Source organism: Malus domestica, chromosome 11 (genome assembly GCF_042453785.1).
Source record: "Malus domestica chromosome 11, GDT2T_hap1".
NCBI lineage: Eukaryota > Viridiplantae > Streptophyta > Magnoliopsida > Rosales > Rosaceae > Malus > Malus domestica.
The window spans coordinates 12,136,573-12,155,554 of record NC_091671.1 but is presented as its reverse complement, the minus strand read 5'-3'; the positions used below and the strand labels follow the sequence as shown (position 1 = coordinate 12,155,554).

Below are 18,982 nucleotides of genomic sequence, written 5' to 3'. Positions count from 1 at the left end.
TTATGATGCTCCGGGGTATCTGATATTTTAGAGTTTGCAAAAATTTTATGGTGCTCTAGAGTGTCTCATACTTTGGAGGACCATATAGGAAACCTTAGACAAAAGATCTTTACGGCCTTGATGTTGAATTCATAACTTGGGTTGGAAGTTGGATGTTGAAACTTGGAAGAAGTTATAATTTGGTTATACAACCATCTCAAATTTATGAGAGAAACTTAATTACATGCAACTAGTGGAAGTACTCATGAGTAATTAATTTGGGTTAGTGTCATATTGACGTCCTAGTTGTATGTAAGTTCTTCTCCAAATTTAGAAAGCAAATTTTTTGGGTAAATTACATAGTAACCCCTCATGTTTGAGGTCTATTACAACTCCATACAATATCTTTAAAACTTTTCACTTTCATACCTCAAGCACTATTTTATTTCAATATAATACATCCGTTAGATTTTCCATCCGTTAAATGTTGATGTGGCTACCACATTTGTGCCATGTGGCAAATTTTTTTTTTAAATTAAAAAAAAATATTGAATCTTCAACCCAAAAAAAAAAACCCAAACCCAGATCCGATCACCCCCCACCAAATGATCATCCCTTCCCCAGATCCCCCATCCCACCCCTAGTGATTATCCCTCCCCCCAACACCCCCCCTATGTGACCAACCTCACCATAGCGCCCCCCAACCCCGCGACCCACCTCACTCAAGCCCCCCTCCACACTACCTGCAACCCAGAAAAGAAAAGAAAAGAAAAAACCATCTCCCTTTCCCTACAACCCAAATCCCATCTTCCCCAATGGGTATGGATTTAAGGAGTGAGGTGTGTAGTGGAGGGAAAAGGGTGGGTGCGCGGTGGGTGCGAGGGTGGGTGCGGAGGAGGACGTGGAGGATGGGTGTGGTGGGTTTGGGAAAGACGGGAGGGGGAAGAAAGGGGTGGGTTGTAAGGAAGGGGGGGTTGGGGAAGATGAAGATGGGTTTTTTTTATTATTATTTTTATATAAATTTATTTAGAAGATTTAGGCTTTTTAAAAAACAAAAATTAAAAAATTATTTTTTTGGCCACGTGGCACAAATGTGCCAGCCACATCAGCATTTAACAGATTAATAGATGGAAAATCTAATGGATATATTATATTGAAATAAAATAGTACTTGAGGTATGAAAGTGAAATGTTTTAAAGATGTTGTATGGGGTTGTAATAGACCTTAAACTTGAGGAGTTACTATGTAATTTACCCAAATTTTTTGTTTTGCAGAGGATACAATCTCAAATTTGTTCCTACTTTGAAAAAAAAAAAATTACAATTCCGCGTTCTTCTTTGAATCTCAAATTAAGTTCACTTGTACATTTAAGATATATAATTTGACAGAACATTTCGTCCAAAAAGTCTATGTCATTTTTCGTTATAAGAGTTTTGCTAGTAATTGTTGTCCATACACATGTGAGTAACTGTTATCCATTAAAGAACTATGAGATCCACTTGCATCAACGGCTAAAATCCCACTCTTATTGAAGTGACTGTTCTAACCCATCTCCTCATTGACTCACTACAACTTATATCATGTAAACTCAAAAACCCTTTATATATCTATATATAAAGCCAATGGAAAAGGTGAATAGTGATTTTATTGTCACCAAGCTTCAACAAAAATATTTGGACAAAACACCCCCAAGACAAAAAAACTTCAAAGGCATCCCAAAATAATGCATCAAATAAGGTAAAGTCATTTTTGTCATTTTAATAGTATTTTTTTAATAATTTATTTTTTTGTGGTTTGTTGTTTGTTTGTTTGTTTTTTTAAGTAGTACATCACAATAGGCTAGCAATAATATGATTCAATTTCTCTATTTTTAAACATGTTCAAAACATCTTAAGAGGCGTGTAATGCCGGTTATAAAAAAAGTCATTCGCAAGCGGATAATAATGTGATTAAATAAGTTGTCAAATGATTATTTTTTTTAACAAATGATATTATATACACTAAGGGGGAGGGGGTGGGTTTAGCCTCACAATGGACTAACAATAATGTAATTCAATCAGTTGTTTATTAAATATTATTTTTTATTTATTTTAAACACGTTCAAAACATCTTAAGAGGCGTGTAATGCAAATTATAAAAAAAGTCTTTCGCAAGCGGATAATAATGTGATTAAATTAGTTGTAAAATGATTGTTTTTTTTTTTGTAACAAATGATATTATCTACACTAAGGGGGAGGGGGTGGGCTTATTTTCACAATGAGCTAGCAATAATGTGATTCAATCAGTTGTTTATTAAATATTATTTTCTCTATTTTTAAACACGTTCAAAACATCTTAAGAGGCGTGTAATGTCAGTTATAAAAAATGTATTTCGCACGCAGATAATAATATGATTAAATTACATTAAATTAGTTGTCAAATGATTATTTTTTTTAACAAATGATATTATCTATACTAAGGGGGATGTGTGGGCTTAGCCTCACAATATACTAGCAATAATGTGATTCAATCAATTGTTTATTAAATATTTTTTTAAACACGTTCAAAACATCTTAAGAGACGTGTAACGCCGGTTATAAAAAAGGTTTTTTGCACGCAGATAATAATGTGATTAAATTAGTTGTCAAATGATTGTTTTTTTTAACAAGTTGTCAAATGATTGTTTTTTTAACAAACGATATTATCTACACTAAGGGGGAGGGGTGTGCTTAGCCTTATAATGGGCTAGCAATAATGTGATTCCATCAATTGTTTATTAAATATTATTTTCTCTATTCTTAATGTAAATTCTATAGAGATTGATTTTATTATGTGAATTCATCTACTTTAGTTGGTTTATGATGGGTTCCTTTTAGCATGATCTAAGATTATTCATTTACTTCAAATATTTGACTTTCCTTTTGTCAATTTACGTATATAAATAGATTTAAAACGTGTACGTCACGTGTAGCACGCCGTTATTCAAAATATACATTCTACACGTGCATGAAAGCTAGTAACTAATAAATGTAATGGCACATGAAAAAGTACACATGACATGCTCATTTTCTATATAAATTGACAAAGACTTACATCTAAAACCTCTTATGAATCTCTATAAGAGTTGTGCAAGTGCAAGTAGCAATCGTTTAGCCGGCACATGAATGATTGTCAACTGTTGACGCATTGTGAGACCTACTTACTTTAACAATTGATATCTCACATAACAATTTGTCGTAATCATTTCCAATTCTCCATAAAGCAACACATTATGATTTGAATTTCCTGAATTTCCTAAATTTTGAACAACCAATAATTTAATGCTCTATAGTAATCTGGGACGGGAAACAAATGTGAAGACTGAAAGAGGCCAAGAAAGTCGGTTTTTGAAGAACTAACTGTTCTTATGTCATAGGAAATGCGGACTTACTTGGAATGTATTTTGTATGTCACGTCATTCATTATGTATGTGTTTGGCTGCTTTTCTGGGAGAAGAATTCTGTTTCGGATGTTAACCCACACAAGGGACCTCAACAAAGTCAAAACACAAGAAATAAACCTCACTCCCCTCTCTCCCAAATCCCCACGCTTACGTTCTCCCTTAGCATTCTTAGTGAGGGGCTCTATATGGGGTCGTAAAAGTGATGGATATAGCCAATTTTAGAGCTCCGAGAAATATTTGGGGCTTTATAAAAGAATCTCTTCCAATGAAGGGTTATTTCTTTCGGGCTCTATATGAGGCTATATATATATTTATGTAGTAATTTGATCATGCGATAAATTTTTTTTTTATGTTAACTTTTCTTAAGTTGATTTTTGAACGTGTTATCTTAATTTTTTTTATGAACATTTCAACATAAAAAAGTTCTAATTCTGACAAAATTAGATTTCATCATTTATGAATTATTCGTTGGATTAGATTCTCTTATCTCAATCTCATATGTTGAAAGATACAAACCTCCACTTCGGTCTGTAATATAATTTGATTTTCAGGTACAACACAACAATTTACCTAGTACCAATTGGTAAATTAGTATCATACAAATTTGAAAAAAATTATTTGAAAATTTCACCCACCAATGCCCATGAACGTTAAATCCACTTGAAATTTTAATTCTTATGGAATTTAAAACAATCATTAATTAGCCAAATTACAAACAAACACAATCAAATGTTTCATCACATGATAAGGGGCATTTTAGGAATATAAAATTTTGTAATCTGAGTCATAAAGAAAATTTAATGATTTTTTTTTTGTTAAAACCCAATAAACGGGTTTAAGTCGGAAAAAATATATTTGATGTGTTAAGGTTTTAAGGGGAAATCTAAATTTTTAGATTAATAAAAGTGAGCCTTTTTGTAGAATAGCTTATATCATTTTATGTCTTAAACATTAAGCATACAAACAAAATGTAGGAGGATCTTTGGAACAAAAACATGTAAGAAAAAAGAATTAAAAAAGAAAAGAATAAAATGAGAGCGTATTCACAAGTGGAGGGAGAGATAGAATTTGGCTTACATGAGTTGCTACTTTTCTCATGGACCCACTATTTTTTGGCCTAGATGTAGCTTAAATTTATGCTACCCAAGAAAAGAAGTTGCTAGCCCAAGTGGTGGATGTAGACCCATTTTCCGGCTCATTGGAGATGAAATTTCTCACTAAGGCTTAAAATGTAGTAGCCTCATAGAGGATAAAGCCCCAATTGAGGATGCTGTTATTGTCTTCCTCTCTATATCTACTTTAAAAACAAAAATATTTTTTTTTTTGAAGCCCTTTCAAATTTGGAACCTGTGGAAGAAAAAAAACAGTGGCAATGGTGACTCTTCCTTGACATGTGGAATAAAAAAAACTGTTAACGTGCTCTAACAATGAAGTGCTAGCCCTATTAATTCACACTTTAGCTTTGTGTTAACTAATTTTTGTCAGTATATATGTACTATTGTTTCACTATGAGAAATGCAAAGGATATATCAATATTAGATGACAAATTTTTTTTGAAGCTCTTTTAAATTTGAAGCTGTGTGCGATTGCATTTTTCGCTCCCTTAAAACCGCCTTTGATTATGGCAATGGTGACTTTTCCTTGACATGTGGAAGGAAAAAAACAATAAACATGTTCTCTAACAATGAAGTGCAGACCCATTTAGTCACACTTTAGCTTTGCGTTAAATAATCTTTGTCTGTATACATGTACTATTTTTTCATTGTGAGGAATGCTAAGGACACCTTTAAAGTGAGACATCCTATTAGCTTTCTAACAACTCACAATTTAACGTCAATTATCGTGTCAATTTTATAAAATATTATGCAAAAAATATAAAGTGGAAGTATTGAAAATCTCTTTAGTATCTCTCTTTCACTGTTCTTTTTTTTTTTGTCGTGTCAAAAGGCCGAAAATCTTTAAAAGATTTTGAAACTTGGGTTCTCATTGTTTTCCTGAGAATCCTAGATTTTATGAACAGCAGAAGCAGAAAGCCCTGTGAGAAAAAGCGGCTTTTTATTTTAAGGTGAAAAGTGAAAAACCCGAGGGAAAAGCACACCACGTTCTCTATCAATTATCGTCATTCACATTCACTACCTGGGTTTTGAGGACTTGAGCAGCTCCCAAGTTTTGAACTTGTTCATGCAGATGTTTTTGAGATTCCCATGGGAATCCCTTGGGATGTGGGATTTTTGTGATTTTGTCTGCCAAGTGTGAACGAAATGTTGGGTTTATTGACAATGCGCTTGTTCTGGTGGCAACAGCTGCCTCTGCTTATTCTCATCCATCTTTTGGAACCCAGCAGAACAAGCTACAAAGTTTACGGTACTTTTACTCTATCTATTTTTTATTCAAGCGGTATTCTAATCTAATCTAAATGCGGGAAAGGGGATTCGAACTTGGATGCAGAGCGGGATCATGTTGCTCTAGCCAACTTGGTTATTGTCACGTCTGCTTGTGCCCCTTATTTGAGTCATAGGATCAAATTTCTCTCCTCCTTGATATGCTGTATTGAATATGTAAACGGTGTTTATAATTGTTTTGGATTTCGGAATTCCTTTTAAACAGCTATGCTGCAATTTCTCTTCTCATTTGTTTATTTTTTGGTCTGAAAGGATACGGTTTTTTTCATGTTCGAAATGGTTTGGCTAGGCATGCGATTGACGCAAAATGTGCATGATGTTTAGGCTGTCATATTCTTACTTTGCTTAATCTTCATTGCGATTGCCATTTCGAAGAACGCTGATTTTTTATTGTTTTGTTTCCCTCTCTGAAACGCATAGCTGAAGCTCTACTAACTTTCAAGAGCGATGGTGGAAGCCCTCAACTACTCAACGGTCGAATTGGAAGATGTCCTTGTCTAACACAATGGAAAATTGTCTACTGTCATAAACTGAAGGACCCGTGTGTTGTTTCTTTGTATGCTCTCTCTCTCTCTCTCTCTCTCTAGCAGTGCAGAAGTAAATAGTATATGATGATTCATCAAACATATTCAAAGTAGAACAATTGTTGCCTTCATAGCATTAATATAAGACGCAAGCGAATAACTTGATTACTGCCAGGAAATTAACTACAAATTAAAGTTTTGTAGTAATGCACATCAGCACTTGTGCTGAACATATATTGAAACTAGCCAAAAAGTTAATCCATACACGTCTAAAATAATTTTTTATAGATATGGACCTAACCTTTTGAGCTCTGACGTATATTGCAAGTACCTTTGATGTTATACTTCCAACGGGTTTTCTGGTATCTGTTCAATTCCCCTGTGGGCTAACGCAGTCAGTTTGCCACCTTTTGTTCCAAGACTTTTCGTTACACACTCTTCAATTCAACTACAAAAAGAGCACCATAAACCAAGAAGCAGGAGGATAGCAGCCATAGTTGATGGGGATAATGGAACTCCAACACTCACACCTGTGGAAAAAGTTCGTGGTAACCATTCAACAAAACCAAAAGTTGCAGCAATTATTGGTGGAGTTGTTGCCACTCTGCTTGTGATTATCGTAGTGATGCTCGTTTACATCTGCTTGATGCGTGTAAAAAGATTAACTAGGCAAACATCTGAGACAGTGTCATCTGCACCATCACCCCCTGGTAAGTTAGCTCATAACCATTTGAGGAAATTTTCAGTCCCGGAAAGGATGTAAAATGACTCAAATGAGGATACATCTAACTGCATTGATCATTAGCCAAAGAATTCCTTGGATTCCTTGCATTGCATATGCCTTCAGCCTTCAGGGCAGTTTATTGAAAGAGGAACGACATAAAACATGTGAAATAGCAGTTGCCTTGCGTATTCTTGTTAAGTCAAATGATGAACAATACAACTTTACAGACACAGTTTCGAAGGCTTCAAAATTGAAACAGCACTGGGCTAAGTAATATGAGTTTCTGGCCACACACACCACTCTGGTACAATATGGACATGCCTTTCTCAAGTTGGTGTTTCACAAACAGGTCCTCGAGATAAATCAATTCGTTTCTTCTAGGAAAGGGAGCAAAGCATCTATGTGTTTTGATTATCTGTATTTAACCACTATGCATTCTAATTAACCCAAAAAGAATAAAAAATGGGGGGAATCCTCCTAGCTAGAAGGTCCACAGTTGGCATTATGAGGTGCGTCTCGTAGAATTCAATCCTAGTATACGTCACTTTTGTATAAAAGTACTCTCTATCATCGACGCTGTATTAAAAAATTACAGACGTAACAGTAGGATGTGACTGAAAATGAAGCGAAGTTATTTCATGCTCGATTGATAATGTTGTACAAGAATATTAACTGGTGTTTCTATCTGTTAAGGTCGTGGTTTGGCTCACTGGTTAAGTTTTGTGATTTGGTTTCTTTGATTTCCTTCAGTTCAGTGGGAAAGAGGGGACGCATCTCCCTACGCCATTGCTCATTCTCCTTACAGTGCACCAAACTTGAGGCAACTCACCATATTGGAATTGGAGCAAGCGACGTGCAATTTCAGTGAAACTAATATCATAAGCCAAGGTAGATTTGGTTTGGTTTACAAGGGATTGCTTCAAGATGGGACTATTGTAGCTATCAAGAGACGCCTACATGCCCCAACTCAGTATTTCTTTCATGAGGTATGCAAGTTCCGATTCATATATCTTACCTAGTAAACCATAACTTTCTTAGTGAGGTAGTGCCTAGAATATCGTTTCGTAGCAACTTCTGAGTATTCTGACTTCTTTTGATCCGATACAGGTGAAGCACGTAGCTCGTGTCAACCACATGCATATTCTCAGGCTTATTGGTTATTGTCAAGATGCCACTCAACAGTTACTTGTATATGACTATCTTCCAAATGGAAATGTTGGGAATCATCTATACGGTACTCTCTCTCTCTCTCTCTCTCTCTCTCTCTACACACTTTCACTCTCTTTCGTTCTCTCTCTCCCCCTCTTTAACAACATAATTATGCAGATGCTGAAGGTTTGCCTATTGGAAGGTTGGGCATAAGGCAAAGGCTATCGATTGCTTTGGGTGCAGCCAAAGGTACATCACCTGCTTCAAGTTCTTTCAGCAAGTCTCTTTTGCATAAAATAATTGAACTTTCCTCTTTCATTTATTTTGCACAAGGACTTGCACACCTTCGCAGTTTGGTGCCTCCTCTTCTGCACATGCATTTTAGAACAAGCAACGTTCTTCTGGACGAAAACTTTACTGCCAAGGTGTCTGATTATGGACTAACCAAATTGCTAGTGGGTCATCATGCTGGCTCATCTTCAGCCGTTGATTGCTTTGTTGACCCAGAGTATGTAATCTTATCTTTAAAGTGCTAAGTCTGTAGATGCGGATAGCACCTCTTTGTGCCTGTAAGGCTATTTGTCACTAACGATCAAGGTTGCTTGATGTGCAAGAATTGCCTGCGAGGAATATAAGAGTAAGTTTCCTCGTCCAACTTATTCTCCAAAGATTCCTCTGTCAATTCCTTGCAGGTCGTTTTCGCACGTTAAGCGATCTAGATTGGCAAAAACAATCTAGCACTTAACAGTACCCTTTGGTCGCTCTATTTTATAATTCTATGCTTCTTTAAGTCAATTTAGCAGAAAGTAACCTTAGTTAAATTTTCTCATGGATTTGCCCGACAAGCATACTTCGTTATGGTGGCTAGTTGCCGTAGCATCACCATCAGAATAATGCGTACTTTTAATAACTAGACTACAGAAAGTGACTTCTCGCAATGCTACTGGATATTCTTTTCCCCTCCTAGCATCTGATGCAATTCAGCAGGTTCCACCCCCGTTGTAAATTATACTGCCCTAACAGAACTTATGTCGAGTTCTATAACCATTTGAGTGCCAAAATCAAGATTAGAAGTTGATTGTATTACGGTAATATGATTTAACTTTCTTCTAGTACTACGTTGAGCAGCCAGTAGCAATCTGCTTCTGAGTGCTTCATCAAGTTGCGCCTCTAGTTCTTATAGTGGAAGTTGCTTCGAATTTTAAGTTGACTAATTCGATTGAAGAAAAAAACTTCGGATATCTTCATCTTCCAATCATAAGGAAGTATGCTAATCTACTCTTAACGAAATATGCCTGACAATCAATTTAGCAAAAACTTCAGATATCATTCATTCTAGAACTATGGTTTTTGTGTTTAGATTGATTTATTGATAATGTCTATATCTAATCTACTCTTTTTTTTCCTCCTATAGGTTAGATTCATCAAAGAAGTTTTCAGAGAGAAGTGATGTTTACAGTTTCGGGGTCTTCTTGCTGGAATTGGTCAGTGGACGTGAAGCGAATGCAAGAAACCAGTTGAACTCAGTGGATAATTTAATATTGCAGGTATATATCTGTATCTTGCCCTAATGATAACTTCTTAATCCCCCGTCTTTACTCTTTAGAGCCATATCGTTTACATTTTAGGCATAGGCCATCAGGAACTTGGCTGTTCTTTTTCATACACTGAAGAAAGGTGCGTTTAATGCAAAACACCTCACCTTCTACACTCTTGCACTCCACACGTCTTTATGTGGATGGACACCTCACTTCTCTAAGGCAAGCAAAATGATGGCTGAAGCTCTCCCTAATATAATGGATATTCTCAAGATCCTAGAGTAGCTTGCAGGTTTTTCTGATCCTTTTTGGATAAGATCAAGTGACGTAACTGAAGAGCTCTTAAACAAAGAATTTAGAGAGTGTGAGAGATTCTGAGATCAAAAGGTTGTGGAGAGGGAGAGAGAGTTGTTGGTTCTGAACAGTGCATTCACTCTATCATTTACAAGATCATGTGCTCGCGTTACGAGTTACATATTTTGGATGGGCTTTCATCATTATACATGCATTTATGCGTAGTTATGAAACTTCACTGACTTCACGTACTTACAAGTTTGTCATTCAAAGAAGTAAACTTTTCGTTCGTTCTTAAGATCTGCTTGTGTGGCACAACTGTAAACAAAAAAAGAAAGCAACAAAGCGAAGTGCAGCCTATATAGTTACCCTTTCAACCCTTTCATTTATTATCAAGTTCCGTTTGCTTTCGTAGGCAAAGGATTGCAAGGATTTAGACAGATTTGTTGACAAAACTTTAGGTGACAAGTCGAGGCAAACTGCGAAACAGATGATGGAGCTGGCATTGATGTGTGTAGATGGTAGCGAACGAAGGCCGCAGATGCAGATTGTTGTGGAGGAGCTAGAACGAATCCATCGGGGGAGAGAAAGTAGCCATTTTCACATAGAAGTTGATGAGGAGATAGGTGCTGTGACTCTTGGGAGTGAGCTTTTCAAATGAGTTCCTTGTATCAGTGTCATCTCTTCGTTCTTTTATAAATTTGATTGATTGTAATTAACTACACAAGAAAAATATATAATATATATAAACATTCTTAAGTATATAAATAAAATGAAAATAGTAAAAGTTCAGATTGATTAGGTTGATAAAGTTCAAAGTTTTTGGATTGTGATTTGATTTTTATTTATTTTTCCATGTTGTCTTCATTCGTGGTCCCAATTGCAACCTTTAAAAAACCCTGTATTCATGGTCCCCGAGTCCCCATGTTTTTGTTTTCACCTTTTCCCCTCATGGTCCTACTAGTATTTTGGGTTAACTTTTTAGGTTTTAAAACATATTTCCTTGACTTTGCAGGCATGCCTGAATTATTTAGCATTAAAATTAACCATGGTGGGAAGTGGTCTAAAAATGCATATATGGGAGGTTTCGGGGCTTGGTTTGATTATGTAGACAAAGACTTCATGTCTTTTTTCAAGATTGATGAAATGGTTAAGGAGTTAGGATATGATGGGTTTATATTGTATCATTATAGGATTCCTGGGATGTCTTATAGGGAGGGATTAAGGCTTATTGAATGGGACCAAGATGTTGGTCAAATGTGCAAGTATGTTCCAGGGACTAGGACACAGAAATCTACCTAGAACATCTAAGTCCGAAGCAAGCTGCCTTGAAACATAAGCTTTTGATGAATCTAGATGAGAGTGGCATATTGCAAAAATGTGTCATTATAGAAGATATTGAGGAATTGAGGGTGGCGATTTCGATTACAAAAGGAAGTGGATCAAAACTGAAGAAAGGTAGAGCAAAATGGGGTGTTGATCACTTAGAAAAATGGCTATGTCTTTTGAATTACATAGCCTACAATGGTGATGATGAACATGAGGCTGAAGATGGTCCTCTCAATGCTAATGATGAAGGTGAAGGTGATGAAGATGATAAAGGTGATGAAACTGAAGAAGGTCACGAAATTGAAGAAGTTAATGAAGGGGCCGAAGTAGAAGCTAATGATGGTAAAATTTTTGAAACATTTATTTTTGCAATTTTGATTTCAGTATTCAATTATTTTTGCAAAGTTTAGGTTTTTAACAAATATGCATTACTTGTGGCAGTAAATGCAGAAGATGACAGTACAAATAGTGAGTTTGTGGACAATGACTACAGTTTGGAAGATGATGATTGTCGTGCAGTAGATGATACGGTTGTGGAAAATGTCATTGGAGATGCTGAAGGAGGTGAATGGTTGGGAACCAACATCCAGAATATGTTATTGATGCAAAGGATGTAGAAGACATTCCCTTGGATGATGAGACACAAGACTCAGATGGCCTGCACAGTGTGGATGATTCAAGTTCAGAATGTGATGAGAAGATCATCTACCTTGAGCTCAATGAAGAAGCCGACATGGATGATCCAAAGTTTGAAAATGGATTAAAGTTAAGAAATGCAGCACCATTGAGAAAGGCAGTGTGGTCTCACTCCATTAAGTATGGTGCACATTCTATTAAGCTAAAAAGGAATGAGAAATGGAAGATTAGTGCAAGGTGTGAGAAAAACTGTCCATGGAGATTGTATGCTTCCAGGATGTATAATGAAGATTCAATGCAAGTAAAAACCTATGTTGGGAAACATGATTGTCTGAGGATTTGGAGGGAAAATCCTAACTGCAAAGTGGCATGGCTTGTGAAGAGGTATGTGGACAAGTTCAGACTCAACCCAAGCATGCCCATTACTACATTTATGGAGACAGTGAAAGAGGAAAGAATTGTTGAGATCCACCTCAAGACAGCCTACAGAGTGAGAGCACAGTGTTTGAAAATCCTTGAGGGGAGTAATGTGAATCAGTACACAAAGTTGTGGGAATACTGTGATGAGCTTAGGAGGACAAACTCGGGTAGCACATTTCAAATGAAGGTGCTGCCCTATGATGATGCTCATGTGATATTTCAGAAGATTTATATTTGTTTGGGGGCTTGCAAAAATGGATTTAAGAATGGATGTAGGCCGTTTGTAGGGTTAGATGGTTGTCACTTGAAGGGAGTGTTCAAGGGCCAGTTACTATCTGCAGTGGGAATGGATGCAAATAACCAAACTTGGGTTATTGCATATGACATAGTAGAGCTCGAGGACAAGGACATTTAGGTTAGGTTTATGGAACTGCTAGTTGTTGACTTGGAAATTGTGAACCAACGTGCTTGGACTTTCATTTCTGACAAACAAAAGGGTTTAATACCAACTTTTGAGAAGGTGCTACCTAATTGTAATCATTGATTCTGTGTTAGGCACTTATACACCAACTACAAGGCATATCGGTTTAAAGGGAAATGATTAAAGGATGCTTTGTGGAATGCTGCCAAGGCAACAACCATCGCTGATTTTAGAGAGAGTATGGCTAAGGTGAATAGGCTGAATGTTGAAGCTTATAAATGGTTGTTGAAGAGACTAGCCTTGCATTGAAGTAGGTCACACTTTGAGACACACACTCAGTGTGACATTCTTTTAAACAACCTCTGTGAGAGATTCAATTCTTTTATCCTAAGGTCTAGGGACAAGCCTATTATTACCATGCTAGAAACTATAAGAGTTTTATTGATGAAGAGGATATGGTTGAGAAGATATGCAATGAGGAATGATAAAGGAGCTATCTGCCCAAAAATCTAGAAAAAGTTGGAGGATTACAAACTAAAAAGCTTACACTATAACTACATGGTCTGGATGAGAAAAATTTGAAGTGGATGAAGGTAAAGGCAATATATTTGTGGTGGATTTGAATGGGTGCACTTGCTCATGCAGAAGATGGGATTTGACAGGTTTTCCTTGCATACATGGTTGCTCAATCATCTATTATGCAAGGAGATAACCTGAGGAATTTATTTCCTCTTGGTACAAGAAGGAGAAGTACTTTGAAACTTACGAAAACTTGATTCAACATGTCCAAGGCATGAAATTTTGGGAGCCATTTGAAAACAAATGCATTCTTCCTCCAACTTTTAAAAGGCAGCCTGGGAGACCAAAAAAGATGAGACATAAGGAGGGTGATTAAAATGAATTCAAGTTCAGCAAGAGAGGGCAAAAAAGTGTAAAGTGTAGTGTTTGCAAGGCCTCAGGACACAACAAGGCCAAATGCCCAACCACTCATCCTCCTCCAGCTGCTAGAAAAGGAAGAAAAAGCAAGAAAAATGAGATATAATTTTGATATTTTTTGTTGATTTTTCATTTCTTAAGTGAATTTGTTATTTGTGAAGTGTATTATCTGTCAGTGCCAATGCTATATGGGTTCATTACTTAGGCATCCACATCTAAGGCATCACAACCTTCTCAATCATCACATCCATGCACTCAGGAAGCTCCATAACCTTCATCTCAGCCAACTCAAGCCTCTCAAACCACTCCAAAGTCTACTGTAAGAGGTCAGAAAAGGAGGAGGAATGTTCCATGATGTTGCTTCAATGTTTTAGGTTGTTTAAGGGTTTATTTTGTTATAGTTGAATGATGCGAAATATATAAGCACACAAATTAAACCCTCTTTTTATCAAATGTAGTAAAGTATGTAAGTAGGGATCGTTCTAGGCCGGGGATTAGGAGGGATTGCTAAATCACTTGGAAACTGACTTGAAAACGTAAAAACAAAGTTTAAAACACTAAACTAGACTCAAAGAATGCAAAACTATACTTTAAAATACTAAGATAAACAAAAAGATTCAAAACAGCAACCAAAGACTCAAAACTGCCTTAAAAACACTTTCTGGGCAGTTTTGGAACTCTAACACAAACTTGGACGAATTTTGGTTTTCCAATGAACTAAAACACTTAAAAACATAATCTAAGACAAGTTCTAATTAATATGACTCAAAGAAATAAGATGGGGTTGATTTTGGACGAAAATAATTAAATTAAGACAAGAACAAAGTAAACAGAGTCTTAGACAAATTTGGGTGAATCAAAACTCTTAAAAACACAAACTAAAGTGATTACTAAGTAATCTAACACTTTGAAATAAATGGGAGATTGGTTCTTGACGAATTTGAAAACAAAACAAACTTTGTAAAACAAAACAAATTGTAAATGAATTTGAATGAAACTTATGGATGGAATGCTAGCTAGGAGGTTCTTCTCCACACATGTCACACTTGCATACAAAACGATTTCCAGTTGCTTTTCAATAAACTATGAATACTCAATGCCCCAAATTAACCGTGAATTGCACTAATTAACCCTCAGTTTTTCCACAAGTTATTGGGTTGGATGATTGCATACGACAACCCGAAACATTCCCTACAAGTTCCTTACATGAATTGCATAATAGAGATACAAGCAAGAATCATTAAGTTCTATGAAAAACATAAGCATTGACGAGGCACTCGTTACTATGATTTGCATGAAACTTATGCCAAGAATTTACTTAACGTGATTGTGACTAGCAACCTTCACTACTTGTGAATATAAGTTCATAACGATTAGGTGAAACTCCCTTATATTCTAGCGTCAAATTCATGCATGAAAATTAAGCGTGCACTCTCAACCAACATACACAAATCAGTTTTTATACGAACGGATAAGTAAATTGAATTCACAACTTATGAATCACAACTGGATGTAATCAAATCATATTGCAAGCATGAGCATAGTTTCGAATCACCCCCTAACTAAGAGGGGTTTAGTTCCTCATACTCACAAAGCAAAGATGCATAAATTTAGACATTAAAAACAAAGACAGAAAACACCTAGAAACGCTCCAACACTCCCAAGGCTTGGGCTTAGGCACGGCACCAGGTTTCTTCTTCTTTTTCCTTCCTTGCAAGCTGCGGCACTAGAGGTTTTGGATAGGTTTTGGGTGGTTTTTATGGTGTAGAATGGATGGGGAATGGTATGGAAATGTTTAGGGTTGATGGGTGGTGTGGCTAGGGGTGATTTTTGGCTAAATTTGGAGAGAATGGTGGTGGAAAACTCACGGCAATGAGCAAGGATAAAATCTATTTTTGTTGATGAATATGGGAGGTGGTATTTATAGGCTTGAGAGAGGACCACTCCATTTCCTTTGCATGTGCATCTTGTGTGGGTGTGAGTTTTCATGTTTCCCCTTTACATTTACACACACATGCTTCATCATTTCAATCACAAAACACCCACAATTTCTGCCCATGCCGTGTGCTTCATGTGCTTGCTGCTGCCATGTTCTTTTCTTTCCATGTGTTTGCTTTCTTTGCCATGTGTTTGCTGCCATGTTCTTTGCTTTACCATTACACTTGCACACACACATGTTCTTTGCATCATTTCAACCACAAAACACACACATGCTTCATCATTTCACCACAAAACACACCATAATTTCTGCCATGCCGTGTGCTCCCATGTGTGTGCTGCAACATTCTTTTCTTTGCCATGTGTTTGCTGCAACAAGGGGTTTATTTAAAGGGATAAAGGAAATAAAACCCTAGGTTAACTAGGTAAACAGAAATTAAGTCTAAAGCTTCTACAATTTAGGGAAACAAATCAGAAATTTAAAGGAAATAAGCTAAAAGGTGTGGCAAGGCTTTAAAGTAGATTAGGAAAGTGTTTAAATGCAAGATTTAGGAAAGAATGACTCTTCCTTGCACGGCAAGGAAGAGTAATGGCAAGGGTGGAGCACACGGCTGGTTGCTTATTTTTGAACACTTCGTTCTTTATTTGTCTTGAATCAAATTCTTCACATCATCATTCAATCCTAAGCACATTTGATCTTCAATTTCGTCCATCTTCTTACCTCAAAGCATATGCAATCCATTTGATGCACAAAAACTGCTCCAAACGACTCCAAAATGCACATGTATGCATACTTTGTCCTTAAAACCTGAAAACACATAAAAGTGACTTTAAACACTAAAATAACTAAAGAAACACAACGTAAACGTACGAGAACAAGCCAATTAAGTCGCATAAAAATGCTCCTATTATTGAATATGCCCTTAGTTTTTTTGGAAACAACTTTCCGATAGATGTTTAGTGTTTTGGAAAGATCTTTAGTGTTTTTGGAAGAACACCTTGATCCATTAGTTGTTAAAATTGTGGTCTTTTGATACTTTCGTGTGAATTGGAGGGTGTATTTTGAACTTTGTTGATGCACAAAATCAGTGAGGACTTTGGTACAACATAAAGTGTTAAGTTTGTAACTTTCGCAAGATTGCTCCGGTCACTAGTGTGGATAAGTATGTAAATGGATAGAGACAGGGAAGCAAACATAAGGTGTACGTGGTTCACCCAGATTGGCTACGTCCACGGAGTAGAAGAGTTCTCATTAATTATGAAGGGTTTACACAAGTACACAGGTTCAAGCTCTCCTTTAGTGAGTACAAGTGAATGATTTAGTACAAATGACATTATGAAATATTGTGAGAGAATGATCTCTATTTATAGAAGAGAGTTTCTAGTTTCATTCTAACATTGACATCTGTCGTGTTGTGATTGGCTTTTGATGTTGACACGTGTCGTGCTATGATTGGTTGTTGATGTTTACACGAGTCGCACTGTGATTGGCCTCCTGGTTGGAGGGAAACTCTTCTGGGTCCTTGATGGTATAACGTTGACCGGTGCTCAGTAGTTTTGAGATTGGTCAAGTATGGTACAAACAATGCTCCCTTAAGTTCCCGAGTGAGGGAAACTCATCGGTTGAGGACTTGCAAGATCCAAGCCATTGAGTAATCACGAAACTTCTAAGTACCGAAGTGTGGTATCATTTTCACTTGCCTTATCTATCTTATATATAGATGTGGCATCTTCTCTGAAAGTACTTTTCCTCCATCCAGGGGTGATATCTTTAATCGATAAAAATGCACAAGGTAATGTATCAATTTCACTTGAAGCTTACTTGTAGTTTCGGGCTTGGTCAAGTGCGATACAAACCCTATAGTAGAAGTCCCTCAAGTCGCCGAGCTATGAGATTTGCCGAAAGAGGTAACAGACAAGGTAAGCAATCAGACTTCCAAGCAAGCAACCTGGATCGGAGGTTCGACTTCGGCTTCCGGTTGATTATTCTTCTTCTCATTGTGTCGTAAACAGCAACAAGGACAAGGAGAAGCAAATTGAGAAGAGATGATATGAGATACTTTTGTTTTTGAAGAAGTAACTTTCCACATGTTTATTCTTGAATTGGGCTGGAGGGTTTTCTGGTTTCCTCCAGAGCATAAGGTCGACTCAAGAAATTGAGGATCAAAATAAGTCCATCAAATCTAGAGTACGTTCGACCCTGATGATATGAGATACTTTTTCTGTTGACAAAGTAATGGATGTATCGGCACGTGTTCTGTTACGCTTGTCTCCACATGCTTTCTTGTATCATTCTCAATTGCCCTATCTGTTCCTCAGGCAGATGTGGTATCTTCTCTGGAAGCATAAGATGTTGAAGATAAGTACTTGAGAGTAATGCCAGGTAAGTAATCAGGCAAGGGGTTCCAGGCAGTCAGTTCCTGACTGGAAGCTTGATTCCAAGTGCTGATTGATTGGTCTTTTTCTCCTTGTCTTGCAGGTAAGAACAAGGCCAAAGGAAAAGACAGGGAAAAAGCATGATATGGGATACTCTTGCTTTTAACCCTGATGATATGAGATACTCTTGCTCTGGTATGGCTTGTTTGCAGAGGTATTATCGGAAGGAAAAAAAGGTGAGTATTTTGAGAGACTCTACTAAGAGTGCCCTCTCGAATATGAAGAAAAGTTGAGCATTTTTGTTTATATGCAGGTCTGCCTGCATGTGTAGGATGAAGGTCGACATATATAGGAGTTTCCTTAACAACAAGTAGTAGTGTTATTCCTTTACCCTTCTTGGTTATAGCAATGTAGTGGGAGCTGCAAGCTTCACGTGTTTTAACTTTGTCAGAGCACTTTGAAAAAAATGGTCTGTGGTATCTGGAAAGCTGATGTTGCGTGTGAAGATTGCAGACAAGCTTTATCCAAGGAAATCTAGCTCTCGAAGTTCGGAGAGCAATGCCTCTTCGTTTTTCGAATAAGCAATCTTATTCGGGATCTGGCTCTCGAGATTCAGATAACGGTGCCTCTTCGATTTTTGAGAAAGCAATCATGTTGGGAGTCTAACTCTTGAGATTCGGAGAGCAATGTCTCTTCGATTTTTGAGAAAGTGATCCTGTTGGGAGTCTGGCTTTCGAGATTTGGAGGGCGGTGCCTCTTCAATTTTTTAGCACGTAATCCTGTTGGGAGTCTGGCTCTTAAGATTCGGAGAGCGGTATTTTTTCAATTTTTGAGAAAGCAATCCTGTTGGGAGTCTAACTTTTGAGATTCTGAGAGCAATGTCTCTTCGATTTTT

General features: G+C 36.9%; 2 protein-coding genes across 3 annotated transcripts; both read left to right on the top strand.

The window, feature by feature from the left end:
* Window positions 1-5,287: 5,287 nt before the first annotated feature.
* Window positions 5,288-10,842, top strand: LOC103413029 (probable serine/threonine-protein kinase PBL28). Of its 2 annotated transcripts, none has more exons than XM_008351526.4 (9): window positions 5,288-5,764; window positions 6,223-6,358; window positions 6,747-7,036; window positions 7,801-8,036; window positions 8,158-8,284; window positions 8,377-8,448; window positions 8,533-8,707; window positions 9,614-9,746; window positions 10,447-10,842. In XM_008351526.4, the coding sequence occupies exons 1-9, from the start codon at window positions 5,662-5,664 to the stop codon at window positions 10,690-10,692; spliced, it is 1,518 nt and encodes a 505-aa protein (XP_008349748.2). In that variant the 5' UTR covers window positions 5,288-5,661; the 3' UTR covers window positions 10,693-10,842. The 2 variants fall into 2 exon arrangements, with proteins under 2 accessions (XP_008349748.2, XP_008349749.2); XM_008351527.4 differs by having other exon boundaries at window positions 5,321-5,764; window positions 10,493-10,842.
* A 535-nt stretch (window positions 10,843-11,377) lies between these two features.
* Window positions 11,378-12,831, top strand: LOC108174532 (uncharacterized). The gene is made up of 3 exons (XM_017335602.1): window positions 11,378-11,702; window positions 11,802-11,924; window positions 11,978-12,831. The coding sequence occupies exons 1-3, from the start codon at window positions 11,378-11,380 to the stop codon at window positions 12,829-12,831; spliced, it is 1,302 nt and encodes a 433-aa protein (XP_017191091.1).
* Window positions 12,832-18,982: the final 6,151 nt, after the last annotated feature.